A 15367-nucleotide genomic window follows, 5' to 3' on the forward strand; every position below is an offset into this window, starting at 1 on the left:
CAAACGTGGAGTCCTATAGCTCAGGGGTTAGAGCACTCGCCTCGCAAGCGAGAGGACCTGGGAGTTCGATTCCTGGGCAGGGAAAACTTGGGCAAGTTTCCTTACTCCACACGCCTCTGTTTATCTAGCAGTAAGTAGGAACCCGATTGTTAGTCGATGGGCGGATCGTTTTTCCGGGGGAATAATTCCTTAAAAAAATAATAATTTGGTCACTCAATCCATCACTGTTTGTGGGACACTGCTGTGCGCAATTGGCTGCTGAGTTTCGCCCAGAAAAAATATACACTCAAATCATTTTACAGTGTACTCCATGAAGTGCTTTGAGGTGTCTCGAAGATATGATGATAATAATAATAATAATAATAATCCTTGCATTTGATACAGCGCTTTTCACGTCGGGAGGACGTCCCAAAGCGCTTCACAGAACACACTGTAAAGTGAATTGACTGTATATTTGTGGGCGAACGCGGCAGCCAATTGCGCACAGCAATGTCCCACTAACAGTCGTGGATTGAAAATGACCAATTTATTATTGTTTTTGGTTTTGGAGGGATTATTATTAGGTGTGTGGAGTAAGGAAACTTGCCCAAGGTTTCGCCCTCTGCCTGGAATTGAACTCAGGTCTCTCGATTGCAAAGCGAGTGCTCTAACCACTGAGCTACAGGACTCCACTGATAAGGCACTAAATCAAATGCAAGGATAATTATTGTAAATAGCGTGCTCCATGATTAATAATAATAATCCTTGCACGTCTTCGAGACGTCTCAAAGCGCTTCACAGAATATACTGTAAAGTGAATTGACTGTGTATTTTGTGGGCGAAAGAGCTAAAAAACACAGAGCATTAGCTTACGCTTGTGTGTGTGTGTGGGGGGGGGGGGGGGGCGGGTGGTGTGGCTGGTGCTTACACTACAAGCCTTCCTACAGTGGAAGAATTCTCTTGTGTCAAAAAGAAATACGGGGAGGGCAGAAAAGAAATGTAACTTGCTTCTCGAACGGTTGTCTATAATACGCCTTCTGCAATATCCACTGCAGAGGATTTGTTTCGTTACAGTTTATAGCAGGGATTTTAGTAATGAAAGGAGCTGAAAAAGGCAGCTTACAGCCTAAATAAGGCAACTATTGAGCTGTGATGGATGGTTTTAATAACATTTTAGTGTCAAATTACTGGTGATTCACCTCAGAGTGAAAATGCCCATCTCCTACGTCAATGATAACAACAAATAATAATCCTAGCATTTGATACAGCACCTTTCGCATCAGGAGGGAGTTTCAAAGTCCTTCACAGGATTTTACCGTAAAAAGTAATGACTGTGTATTTTTGTAGGCAAAGCAATTTCGTATTAGACATTACTCACGCTCTCTCAAATGCCTCCAGCTCATTTTTATTACATGTTACCAGTTACCCCTCCACACCACTGATTATATTACGTTTGGTTCCTTTACACAGGGACATGTTGATTCAGATAAACCAGCTCTATACCTCTGCTTTCTCTGCACCTTTGTTCAGAAAAATACATCCTCGCATCAACCCTCTTGGCGAGGGTCAACAAAACAACAGCGTCCTTGGAGGGAGGAATGTAAGGCTTGAGATTTAACCTCGGCGGTTTTGTAGATGATAAACTAGGACACAATCATTATTGGTGCGTTCTCTGATTTATCAGTGATTTATAAACACCCTCTGTTACCACATCCTCGCTCCTGTCCCTTTTTCCCGGTGTCTATTATTCTAAACACTTATGAGAGCCCAAAACAAGAGCCTGGACTTGAATCCTGAGGTTTTGTTAAGCGTCTAATAGCCCGGTGCACGGTTAAATCTCATCTATGAAAGCAAAACATATCCTGCAATCACTTAACGCTGTCATCTAGACCCAAGAGGCATTGCAGTTCAAAGCAAAATAGAATTGGCAGTAAAGCAAACCATTTAACGCACAGATTCCCTGGAGAGTGAATATGGTGCCAGATCAAAATCCTGTCTCATCCCCCACCCCCCCCCCCCACATCCCTGCACTTGGCAGGTTGGGCTAATCCTTGAGCTTTATTTGCTTTGAATTTGCAGGCTTTCCAGTTAACCCCAAACACTCCAAAGGAAATCCACACCAGTTGGCTCTGAGCCCAATCTCACATCAACAATGTCTGGACGAAGGGACTAGGCAGGTGTATTAGGTTGGGCTGGTTTCAGGTTGATGGGCTTGGCTGGAGCGAGCCATCTTATACAGTAACAGTCTGGCGGCAAGCTGACAATCAAGACTTTTGTTTCAAACGCAACCGTTGAGGTTCCACCTGAGCACTCAGAGGCCAACTCAAGGTCTCAGACTGCAACCGGTGGTGAAGAATGTAATAGAAAGGCACTGCGCTGAATGCTGAAATGAATAGTGAATAAACCTGACTCCCACAAGGGGTGAAGGGAGCAGCACAACGTTCACACGCACCTCAGGAGAGCGTGGCATGAACTGAGTTGTGGGAGCGATATTTTAGTCCCCTGTTCACGATTCAACAGAAGAATCAGAAACCGTGCGTTGTGAGAGTATTGATACGGCACCAAAACAAGCCATTTGGCCCAACCAGTCCGTGCTGTGTTTATACACACACAAGCTCATCCCCACTCCTACAGCTCTCTATTTCCTGCTCTCTGAAGTAGGCATCAAACTTTTCCTTAAATATATTGGTCTGGATCTATATAAGTGGCTAACCTGTGAGTGGACAATCCATTCAAAAACATTCAGGCCAAAGTACATTGTCAATAAAAAGCTCACCATTTGCTTTTCTTCAGCTGTGTTTGTCTGCTTACAGTCGGGATGCCAAACTGTTGAGCCTGTTAGTGGAGAACAACAACAACAACAAGATTCCATTTATTGGGCGCCTTTCACGTCGGGAGGACGTCCCATGGCGCTGTACAGTTGGGTCAGGACCCGAGCAGGGGGGAAATGGTCAGGGTGAGGGGAGGGAAGGGAGGGAGCGAGGAGGGGGTAGAGAGTCGAGAGGGGAGTTGAAGGCACGGTCAAAGGGAAAGGTCTTGAGACCGACCTTGAAGGAGGAAAGGGAGGAGGCGGCGAAGGCACTGGGGGATAGAGTTCCAGAGCCTCGGGGCTGAGAGGCTGAAGGCTCGGCCACCGATGGTAGGGCGGTTGGGGCGGGGGATGTGGAGCAGACCGGAGCCAGAGGAACGGAGGGTACGGGCGGGTAGGTAGGGGGATAGTAGGTCGGAGAGGTAGGAGGGAGCAAGGCCGTGAATGGCCTTGTAGGTGAGGGTGAGGATCTTGAATTCGATCCTCTGGGGGATGGGGAGCCAGTGGAGGCGAGCGAGGGTGGGAGTGATGTGGTCCCGAAGCCTGGTGCGGGACAGTACACGAGCTGCAGAGTTCTGAATGAGCAGGACAGGAATATTACTGTCAGAACAGAACAGTTACCTACAGAATCTGAGCCACACTTCGACTCAATTTCACTGTTATTTCTACTGAGTTGCCCAAGGTAAACCAGCATGATTCTTGGTACGTAGCATGATGTTGTTGTTAGAATGTGGTGCAGTGATCAAAGCAGCATCCATCTTAGTTTTCTAGAGGAAAATAGATAGATATCTAAAGAGGAATGATTTACTGGTGTTTGGGGAAGAGGCACGTAAATAGGACTGAATGGATTGCTCTTAAGATCTTCCTCCCTCTTTGACCGTTGCCTTTGGTCATCCTCCCACCACCCACCTCGCAGGAAGAGGCCACCACCTACCTTGCAGGTACATTTCCTCTCCTTCTGTGAACATCTGGTTGCACTTGCTGCATCGTGCACAGCTCGGATGGTAATGTTTATCTCCCGCCTAGACCAAGGAGAAAAGGGGCATCAACAATCTTGAACAAGAGAGTCACACAAACACACAAAGGGCAGGAAGGCACAAGACAACGGAACGGTTCAAAATCTAGACAAGAAGCTAAACGTGCAATAATTTTCACTTTGATCCAACCCTCAATTGGAATCAAAGTGGAAGACATTACACGGTGCTAAGAAATCACAATTGAAACTGCACCACAGAGAATTGTCTACTGGTGTTTAATGCCACAGGTTTTTAACATTCGCTACATTCAGAAAGGCAGCCCTGCACCAAGACACTTACAAATAACTTCTCTACCTCGGCCGTGTGCAACACACCCTGGACTTCCATCCCAATCTAACCACGTTTACTAACGCAGCGGATTTACTAAAAAATTACCGATGCGGTCGGTGTAAATCGGTACCTAGATGGCTTGGGAATCAGTAGACAGTCAGAATATCGCTCAAACATGAAGTTCATAGCAACGCGGCAAAGTCTAAATACAAAATCAGAGCAACACCTGCACTTATGTTTAAAACGTTGTGCTCAGAGCAAGTACATTCCATGCTTTAACAGTCATGTAAGGAGTCATGCAAAATGGTTCAGATGAACTTATCCTTCCAGAATACCCACCCTTCCGTCCTCCCATTGCAGCAACGAGCTGTTTCTAAAGTGTGCTGACGTCAACCACCCTTTCCGCTAACCTGTCCCAGTCATTAATTACCTGCCATCAAATTTAAGAGGTGCAGAATTTTGAAAACTTCTCAAGTTCCACCTTAAATTGGAAGACAGTTTTCCTGGAGATCTTAAAGAACTATATGTGATGAATACGTGGCTCAAAGTCCCGACATAAGGCTTAAACCCACAGCCTTTTGACTCAGAGGCAAGAGCGATATCCACCGAACCAGGCTGACACCTTTTATGAATAAATAAAGTTTAGTGTGCTGGGCTTGCACAACCTCAAAGACACTGTTACTATTTGCATGCCATTAAATTGCCAGACGTACAGTGTCATTAAGTGCTCTCACGAATGAAGGATTTAATTGACAGTGCCTTTAAAAGATTTTTCTGGAAGCTAGAAACGCCCAAGCCAGTTCCTTTCCAAGGTTTCTGCCTTGGAACCAGTTCAGCTTCTTTTATGGATTTGAGCTCATCCGGTTTTAATGCCACATTACCTACGAAAGGTGTTCATTGTAATATATCCTGATGGAATATCCTCCCTTCAGGTTATAAATCAGGTTATAAATGCGATCTTGGGGAGGGGGGGGGTGCGGGGAGGTGGAGTGGACGGACAGAATTTGAAATATTACAAAGTTTTCATATTTGTTTACCACAGTTATAACTATATGCACAGTTGGAGCTTATTGCTTTTTTTTCTTCAAATATTTCTCACTCAGAGGACCAGCTGCCTCAATCAGTGTGTAATACGTGCTTCAAAACCACCTGTGGAGATCTTTTATCACCCCCTTATCTCTACTTTGTCTTCCCTCTTCTTTTCTTTCTTGCTGGAGAGAATCTTTAAACGACTGTGTGAGAAATCATGCGCCAAAAACGCTCCATGTTTGTGAAACGTGATCTGCTTAAGTCACAGTGTGTGTCTGTCCGTGGACAGCTTGTAAGATGCAGAGTTTCTATAGAGGATAATAAAGGAACCACATTTCAGTGACTAAATCTGCTGAATGATAAATGGGTCTGTTCGATACGAGTCAAAGCACTCAATCCACGACTGTTTGTGGGACGCTGCTGTGCGCAATTGGCTGCCGCGTTTCGCCCACAAAATACGCAGTCAATTCACTTCACAGTATATTCTCTGAGGCGCTTTCAGACGTCTCGAAGACGTGATAAGGCACTATATCAAATTAAAGGATTATTATTATTGTCTTCCTACTAAACCAGGGCTTGCGAACACTGTGGCTGGTAGCAGTGGGAGTTTATTCTTACGCAGTGCAATAATCTCAGGGTGCTGCGTAAATCACTCCCACCTTCTTCCCACCATGTTTGAGTCAGGTCAGATAGATCCATGGCAACCAACTGCATTGAATTCCTATTCAACAGAGTATCGTGGGTTTTGCACAGATCTTGCAGAGTCTGGGCTGACACTCCATTAGTGTGTGGGGAGAGAAAGCACATTTTTGGAGGTGCCGTCCTTCGGATGAGATGTCAAACTGAGGTCCCACCTGCCTGTTCAGGTGGGCGTGAAAGATTCCATGACACTATTCGAAAAGAGAAGGGAGTTTCTCCCAGTGTCTTGGCGCACAATCCCCCCACATTAAAATGGTCATTTACTTAGATAATTACTTGGGGAGGACAAGTTTGCAATGGTATGGGGAGAGCCCGGGGGAGTGGGGTTGATCAGGGCTATGGGGAGAGAGTGGGGGAGTGCGGTTGATCAGGGCTATGGGGAGAGAGCGGGGGAGTTGGGTTGATCAGGGCTATGGGGAGAGAGTGGGGGAGTGGGGTTGATCAGGGCTATGGGGAGAGAGCGGGGGAGTGGGGTTGATCAGGGCTATGGGGAGAGAGTGGGGGAGTGGGGTTGATCAGCGCTATGGGGAGAGAGTGGGGAGTGGGGTTGATCAGGGCTATGGGGAGAGAGCGGGGGAGTGCGGTTGATCAGGGCTATGGGGAGAGAGCGGGGGAGTGGGGTTGATCAGGGCTATGGGGAGAGAGCGGGGGAGTGGGGTTGATCAGGGCTATGGGGAGAGAGCGGGGGAGTGCGGTTGATCAGGGCTATGGGGAAAGAGCGGGGGAGTGGGGTTGATCAGAACTATGGGGAGAGCGTGGGGGGGAGTGGGATTGATTTAGAAGCTCTTTTCAAAGAGCCGTCACAGACACGATGGGCTGAATGGCCTCCCTCTGCGCTGTTTAATTCTATGATTAACTTGGTTTCATCACAAGCTAAAATAAATGATGAAAGGTAAGGATTTTGTTAACATCTATGATTCATGTGCAATATTTCTAGGTGCAAAACAGGCTGCACGTTCACCAACAACATACAGTCACTGCACTTTACAGGATGTGCTTTGAAGGGCTTCAAGGCATCCTCCTGACGCGAAAGGCGCTATATCAAATGCAGGATTATTATGATTGTTCATTCGTTAATGCAGTTCAAGAGAGGAATAAAAACAAGATCATAACAGGTAGCGCCTTAAGCTTGCAGCCTGCTGATTTTCTCCTCCTTCCAATGAGTACAGCACAAATACACGAGGAGAAGAATTCTGCACAACAGGTAAAACACTCAGACAGGTCGTAGACAGGCACATTGTCAAGACTGCGACTGGATGTTGTGCTTTTTATTGCTTCTACAAGACACAGAGCACCGCAGTCCAGGGCCTATTAGCCCAAACATCTAATGAAACTCAGCTGTGAACGCCTTCTTGCTGTTAACATTAGACTCACTTAAGCTCCCCATTTCCCACCATTGCCCACAAAATATACAGTCGATTCACTTTACAGTATACTGTGAAGCGCTTTGAGACGCCTCGAAGATGTGATGAAGCATTATATCAAATGCAAGGATTATTATTATCACTACTATTATTATTATTATTATTATTATTGTCACCATTGCTTTTACTGAGAAACGAACACACCAGCTCCCCGAGACACAGGCAGTCTGGATAAAACCATTTCAGAATTCTCCCAATACCTTGAGGGATGATGTGGCATCTGTTTGTTCACATTTTCCAGGACTCAAGGAAGCCTGACTGACACTGCGCACAGCAGGTGCTGTCATTAATGTGCCTCTGGAGGCTTTATTCCAGATGAGTAAATAATTATATTCCCCCAAATCAAAGATCATGCAACAAGTCCCAGAAATACACACCCCAACCCAGCTGTCCATTTAACTTGGTTTCATCACAAGCTACATTTCATCACAAGCTAAAATGATGAAAGGTAAGGCTTTTGCTAACATAGATTGCTTCTTGTTTATCTCCCGCAACTCCCTCCACCGCTCCCCAACCCCCATCCCCTCCACCCCGCCCCTCTCTGTCCTGGCAAACAATTCCCCCCACATAACAAACGAGTCATTCCCTTCAAGACTGTTTGTGGGACATTGCAGTGTGCAAATTGTTGTCTGCCTTCACTTGCAGAATACCGTCACTACACTTTACAGCAGCGCTTTGAGATGACCTCCAGATGTGAAAGGTGCTACATCAAATGCAAGGATTATTTATTAATCAGATTTTTGCACATCGCTATGGAAATCTTACTCTCCAGGAGTGTCGCTGCTTGGCTCAGTTGGTATTGGTCTTGCCTCTGGTCTGACGGCTGCGTTTAGGAAATGAGCTCATGATATAATGATGGGGAGTTACCGCTATGTAGAAGATGAGACATTAAAACCCGAGTCAACATTAATGATCGCATGACACTATTTGTAAAAAGAAAGGAGTTTCCCTTGGTATCCTAGTCAACATAAAGATCCATTGATCATTCACACCGTGGCTGTTTGTGGCACTTTCCAGAGCAAATGGTTACACAATCAGTTACTACATTTGACGGTAATTGCCGTGAAGTGCTTTGATAGGTTTTGGCATAATATGGCATTGTGAAAATGCATAAAAGTTCATTCACTCATAATTCCTGGAATGATTTGGTTCATTGCCAGTTCAAAATGTCTTACTTTATCTTAGTTTTGCTTGTTTCGTTTAAATTTTGAAAACACGTTATTAAAGCTCTGGGAGCAGAACAATACGTTTCCAATCAATCAGGTCTCAATTATTTGGGGAGGGCAAGTTTGCAGGGCTATGGAGAGAGTGGGGGGAGTGGGGTTGATCAGGGCTATGGAGAGAGTGGGGGGAGTGGGGTTGATCAGGGCTAAGGAGAGAGTGGGGGGAGTGGGGTTGATCAGGGCTATGGGGAGACGCGGGGGAGTGGGGTTGATCAGGCTTTGGGGAGAGAGCGGGGGCGTGGGTTGACCAGGGCCATGGGAGAGGCGGAGGAGTGGGGTTGATCAGGGCTATGGGGAGAGTGGGGGAGTGGGGTTGATCAGGGCTATGGGGAGAGAGCGGGGGAGTGGGGTTGATCAGGGCTATGGGGAGAGCGCGGGGGAGTGGGGTTGATTAGGGCTATGGGGAGAGCGCGGGGGAGTGGGGTTGATTAGGGCTATAGGGAGAGCGCGCAGGGGCGTGGGGTTGATTTGGAAGCTCTTTTCAGAGAGCCGGCACAGACATGGTGGGCCGAATGGCCTCCCTCTGCGCTGTATAGTTCTATGGAGTGGGGAAGCCTGAAGATTCCAAGCTGCAGCTTCACCAGAAGGAGCACTTTGGGGGCAGCCGACAGTTCCTTGAGGGAATGTCAAGAAGAGCTTGCAAACCTCGGCAATCTCACAGCCAAAATAATAATAAAAATAATAACCCTTGCATTTGATATGGAGCTTTATCACGTCTTTGAGGTGTGTGTGTGTGTGTGTGGAGTAAGGAAACGTGCCCAACAGTTCACCCTGACCTCCTCCGCCCGGGAATTGAACCCAGGTCCTCTCGCTTGCGAGGCGAGTGCTCTAACCACTGAGCTACAGGACTCCTGTAACGTGTGGCCAGAACCCTGAAATGTCACCCCCCACCTCCAGTCCGGAGAAGGGCCACAGCAACATCACGTGGCATTGCAAATCTAGTAAAGCTAAACAGGGAGGGGCAAAAATTGTTTTGGGTTTACATAAAGTTAATATGGTTTTGGTGATCTTAATTAAACAACAACAAGTTGTATATGTATAAATATATATATATTTAAAAAATATATAATATATAAATATTGCGGTCTTCATGCAGGATAGCGTCTCAGAATCCTTCAGGATAGAATAAGACCAGCAAACTCTGGCATCAATTAAACCATTGCGATCACATCCGTAATTAACAACTACTCCGAGAGCCGTTAAGAGAAATCTTGTATCAGGGCAACTTTCCAACCAGTTGTTTCGCTCGATAACAACAACGGCGGTTTCAGGATGGGATTAAGACTCTCTCACTTAGGAGGATAAGGTTTGCTGAACTAAACATCCGCCTGTTCCTTTAAGATCCCACTGCTGTATAAACCGAAGACGAAAACTGGCCCACGGCAATGATTGGAACACGTTAGCGCACTGCTCTGTTACACAAGAGCGTCTAAACTCTGGCTGGCCCCCACTAAATGCATTGTGCACAAGAAGAATGATACCAGGGATGTGGGACTTCAGTTGATGCGGAGAGACTAGAGAGGCTGGGATTGTTCTCCTTACGGCACAGAAGGTTAAGGGAAAATTGAATAAGAGCTGTTCAAAATTATGAGGGAGTTTTGATAGAGTAAATAAGGAGAAACTGTTTCCTCTGGCGGGTGGGTCGGCAACCAGAGGACACAGCTGACAGCTCCTTGAGGGAATGCCAGGAAGAGCTTGCAGCAATAATTGGCAAAAGAACCAAAGGGGAAAAGAGGAGACTTTTTTTTCCCCACAGAGAGTTGTTACAGTCTGGAATGCACTGCCTGAAAGGGCGGTACTTGTCAATAGTAGTTTTCAAAAGGCAATTGGCTAGGTATTTGAAAAGGAACATTTTTGCAAGGCTATGAGGAGAGAGCGGGGGAGCGGGACTAGTCGGTAGCAGGCACGATGGGCCGAATGGCCTCCTTCTGTGCTGTAAGATTCTATGATTCTAAAGAAGGATTTAGTTTTGATCCCTGGTCCGTGTAGAGTAACTGGAACTTAATCTGGGAAACACTGCGACGCGATAGCTGGCCTCTACATCCCTGAGCGAGGGAAGGAGAGAAAGAGAGAGACAGAGAGAGAGAGAGAGTGTGAACTCAGAGTCAACTTAACTGCTCCCAACGTCAGTGCCACTTTTTTTTGCATCAAAGCAAGCAGGATTTAGAAGTTAGCAATAATCCTTTCCTTGAAATATTCTAATTGTCCTCTTGCGGATCAAAATAAAAATAAATAAATAAAATAAATGCAGTCAAAGAGGATTTGCCAGAGGTCCAACCATTCAGCTGCATTCACTGTTGGCCTTCGTGTTATGTTCACAAGTACCGATGTCTTTCAGGGAGATTTGCTGCACAGTTCACACGCCCAGGAACGTGAAATACAGACGGTGGAATGAGCAGCTGGGTTTATTTGCTTAATCCCTCCTGCACACACGTGGCATGATGGAACAGGCTCCCTAGGGAGACGGTTGAAGCAGGAAGTATTGATTCTTTCAAACACAGATTAGATGTTAGGAAACAACGTCATGGGATACAGTACAGAGGTTGTTCGGGACATGTGTGCATGCGACCGCCTGGAAGGTGTTCCGTTTGACTCAAACCCGTCAGCTCAAGCGCAGATGTGGAAAACTGGCCTGACGCCCTCTCCGCCCCCTTCACCTTCCTCATCATCTGCTTCTACTACCACCCCCTTTCTACACTCTTTCCTCCCCATCTCTCCCTCCTCCCTCTCATCTCCATGAAACCCACCACCTGATGCCTTGATCCCCTCCCCACCAACTTACTGGTCACCCAGCTCCCCCTCCTCTGTCCACTACTGGCTGACATCATCAACCAGTCCCTCTCCTCCGGATCAGTCCCTGCCTCCCTCAAAACTGTGTCATCACCCCTCCTGAAAAAACCCTCCCTAGATCCCTCAAACCTCAGCCATTACCGCCCTATTTCTAACCTGCCCTTCCTCTCAAAAGCTCTAGAACGGGTTGTGGCCAACCAACTCCGCGCACACCTCTCCTCCCACTCCCTCTTCGAACCCCTCCAGTCCGGTTTCCGCCCACAGTACAGAGACTGCACTTGTGAAAGTCACAAACGACATCCTCTCTATCTGTGACCAGGGCTCCCTCTGCCTCCTTGTCCTCCTGGACCTCTCCGCCGCGTTCGACACAGTCGATCACGCCATCCTCCTTCACCCCCTTTCCTCCGTCATCCACCTCAGTGGGACTCCACTCGCCTGGTCCTACCTCACAAACCGCCAGCAGTACATCTGCAGAAACGGCTTCTCCTCCCGCTCTCACCCGGTTACCTGCGGGGTACCCCAAGGATCCATCCTTGGCCCCCTCCTCTTTCTGATCTACATGCTCCCTCCTGGGGATGTCATCCACAGACATGGGGTACATTTCCACATGTATGCAGATGACACCCAACTCTACTTTTCCACCTCTCTTTGCGACCCCGTCCTCTGATGTTCTGTCAGCTGCCTATCAGATCTCAGGGGCTGGATGAGCGCAAACTTCCTTCAGCTGAACATTGACAAGACGGAAGCCATACTCTTTGGCTCTCGTCAATGTCTAAAATCTCACGGCTCTCACCTCCTCCACCTACGCGACCTTCCCCTAAACTCTCCGAACCCGTACGCAACCTAGTTGTCAGGTTCAACCCCCAATTATCCTTCCTCCCCCATATCTGGTCCCTTACCAGCACCACTTTCTTCCACCTCCGTCGCATCGCCTGTCTCCGCCAATACCTCTCCCCAAAAGCCGCTGAAACTCTGGTCCATGTCTTTGTCACCTCTCGGCTGGACTACTCTAATGCCCTCCTCGCCGGCCTCCCATCCACTACCATCCATACAATCCAACTCATTCAGAACTCTGCCGCCCGCATTCTCACCCGCACAAACTCCGCTCCCCGGTCCCCCCAGTCCTGGCCAGACTGCACCGGCTGCCTATCCCAGAGAGGATCCACTTCAAGATTCTCACCCTTGTATTCAAGTCCCTGCACTCCTCTGCACCCCCCGACCTCTCTGACCTCCTCTCTCCTCAAAACAGTTCCCGTTGCCTTCGTTCCTCTGGGTGTAGCCTCCTCCTCGTCCCCCGAGTCCTCCGCTCCACCCTCGGCGGCCGTGCCTTCAGCCACTATGCCCCGAGGCTCTGGAACTGCCTTCTTCACTCCCTTCGTCTCGCTCCCTCCCTTCCCATTTTCAGGTCTTGGCTGAAGACCTTTCTTTTCGACTGCGCCTTTGGTCACCTTCCTCCCCCTCCCCCTGGCTCCACTCCCTCCCCCTTGCTTGGTCCCGGGATCCGAAACTGTGAAGCGCTCTTAGATGCCGTCCGGCGTGGAGGATGCAATATAAATCCAAGTTGTTGTTGAAGGTGGAAGGCGAACTAAATGGGCCTCGGTCTCTTTATCCGTCTAGCATTTTTTTACAGCTCTGTGCAGCGAAACAAACCAGAACTATAGGCTCGGGAGTTGCAACATGAAGGTGCTGTCCTGACACGAACTGCAACTAACCACCCTGCTCTCGAAGCCTGTGTTCATTCAAAAACCGTCACTCACAGCAGACTGGAGATACTGCCCATAATAACGATAAATACACATGCTGTGTGTGTGTGTGTGAGTGGGTGGGTGGGTGTATGTGGGTGGTGTATGTGTGTCCACTGACGGGTTTCTTGCTTTGCTAAGACACAGAGAAGCAATGTGTCTAAGACAAAACACTCACGGTGATTACAAATTTTTTTTAAGGAAAAATAACAGATTGCACCAATTTCCATCACGGGCTTAAAAACGCAAATCTCCAAGTGGGTTTATAGGACTGGGAATGATTACCTTAAGGACATCCATGTACGTACGTGACATCGAATAGGTTCTCGCTTAGAAACAGCACGTCCATTCATTTGCCTCTTACGTATTTCCCAACCTTTTTACAGGCCTGCCTAGTCTTGCTCAAATATCTTTTCCCCCTATTGGGCTTCCATTCATGTGTGCGTCAACTCCAAATATAGGGGTTACGCTGGGTAAATAATTGTGTGTGAAACTAAAGTAAGGACACAATGAGATTTTATAGCACTTTCAACCTGTTTAGTTTCTGTAAGTGTTACAATTAGTTTCCTGTTGCAGCGAATGGATGAAATAATGCCTGAAAGGTACATTGAGATGTGTTGTTGGTTTGTGCTGTGCCAGTGGGGGAGCTTTGTAATGGTGCTTTTCAAGAGAGAATACGACTGTATGTTGAGCTCACCCGCAGAGTAGCGAAATAAGGACAGAGAATATTTCATCCAACATGTTCCCAATTGACATCTGATCCAGAAAAACAAATCATTGCCGTGCCAGGACTAGAGATAACACGTGCGCCTTAAACGCTTGAAACGGCCAAATATTCTTACAACGTGACCCCTAAATCACACATCCACTCACAGTGCGTCCAGAGCTGTCACATTCTGAGTATGAATAGGTTAAGTGCAAGTGCTGGAATGACAGTGGTGAGAAACTATTGCATTGTTCTAAATTTACAACAATAATAGCATTAGTAACCATCCTTGCATCTGATATAGTGCCTTATAAAGTCCAAGTATCTCAAAGTGCCTCATAGGGTTTTACCGTAAAGTGGAGTGACTGTGCAATGTGTCGACCAACACGGCAAGCAATTTGCACATAGCCATTGCTCACAAACAGGTGGCAATTGAACGACCGATTTGAATGCGTGTCCTTTGATTTCCTGATTTGCCTTTGCGCTCTGGTACTGACATAACACTGATTTCTATCAAACCCAACCAGCCGAATCTCTCTGTGATGCCTGTTCTGCTCACACACTCTGGGGAAAGCAATATTGGTCTCCGCACTCTGTCTGTGTCCCCTGAATTCCTCTGAACTTGTAATTCGGAATCAGTAAACATGAGGTTCCTTCTGTATGTTAAGTGTCTCTTGAACTTAAGTCTTTTTTTTGAACTGCAAATTAAAACACTGTAAACCAATGAATAAATCAAATGGTTCGCTAGTTGGTTAGTGAAACAATCAAGATTCAGCTGATAAAATTCTGCTCGTCTGCAATATAATCAAAGATTCTGGAGTCCTGTAGCTCAGAGCACTCGCCTCGCAAACGAGAGGACCCTGGGTTCAATTCCCGGACAGGGCGAAATGTTGGGCAAGTTTCCTTACTCCACACGCCTCTGTTTATCCAGCAGTAAGTAGCAACCCAGTTGTTAGCCAATTGGCGGATCGCTTTTCCGGGATTAATAATCTCTTCAAAAATAAATAAATAAATTGGTCACTTCAATCCACGGCTGATTGTGGGACGCTGCTGTGCGCAATTGGCTGCAGCGTTTCATCCAGAAAATATACAGTCAATTCATTTTACAGTATATTCTGTGAAGTGCTTTGCGACGTCTCAAAGACGTGATAAGGCGCCGTATCAAATGCAAGGATTCTTATTGTTGATATTATTATGACAAGAAGCTCATATTCAAAAAAGAATCTTAAATGCTGTTTTTGCTGTTGGAGGGACGTAGATAAAAGGCCCTTACGTGGACACCATCACATCGCCACTTGACTGCACCTTGCAGTTCCCCTGAGGCTCCAGACCTGCCAAACGAATATGTGTCTTAACAAGTCCCTGACCGCACCTCCCTGAGCTCTCAGTCACACAGAGGTGTCCTGAACAATTACTAAGGCTTCGGTTTGGGGGGTGGGGGGAGGGAAAAAGTAAACCACGCAGGAATTTGGCGTGAGAAAGATTCTTTGACTCCGTTTCATGTTATCCTTCCAGGAACTCCAAGTTGATCATCTCCCTGTTCTAGCATCAGCTTGTTTCAGCAACATGTCCGGTGGCCTGGCTTCAATCGCCTTCCTCAACGGCTGGCGAAGCCGCTTACAAATTTACTGTTCCTTTCCAAACCACAGCGCATGCAGT

At 47.1% G+C, this 15367-nt stretch overlaps 1 protein-coding gene across 12 annotated transcripts in view; it reads right to left on the reverse strand.

Moving 5' to 3' along the window:
* Window positions 1–15367, reverse strand: part of ablim1b (actin binding LIM protein 1b) — a 125173-nt gene that overhangs the window by 29590 nt on the left and 80216 nt on the right. For all 12 annotated transcript variants that reach the window (XM_042336949.1, XM_042336955.1, XM_042336952.1 and 9 more), the window contains exons 7-8: window positions 3723–3810; window positions 2756–2814 (exon numbers count right to left, since the gene is read on the reverse strand). In XM_042336949.1, the coding sequence (XP_042192883.1) occupies window positions 2756–2814; window positions 3723–3810 (147 nt within the window). The remainder of the gene's footprint in view (window positions 1–2755; window positions 2815–3722; window positions 3811–15367) is intronic.

This window comes from Callorhinchus milii, unplaced genomic scaffold (assembly GCF_018977255.1).
Source record: "Callorhinchus milii isolate IMCB2004 unplaced genomic scaffold, IMCB_Cmil_1.0 Scaffold7, whole genome shotgun sequence".
Taxonomy (NCBI): domain Eukaryota; kingdom Metazoa; phylum Chordata; class Chondrichthyes; order Chimaeriformes; family Callorhinchidae; genus Callorhinchus; species Callorhinchus milii.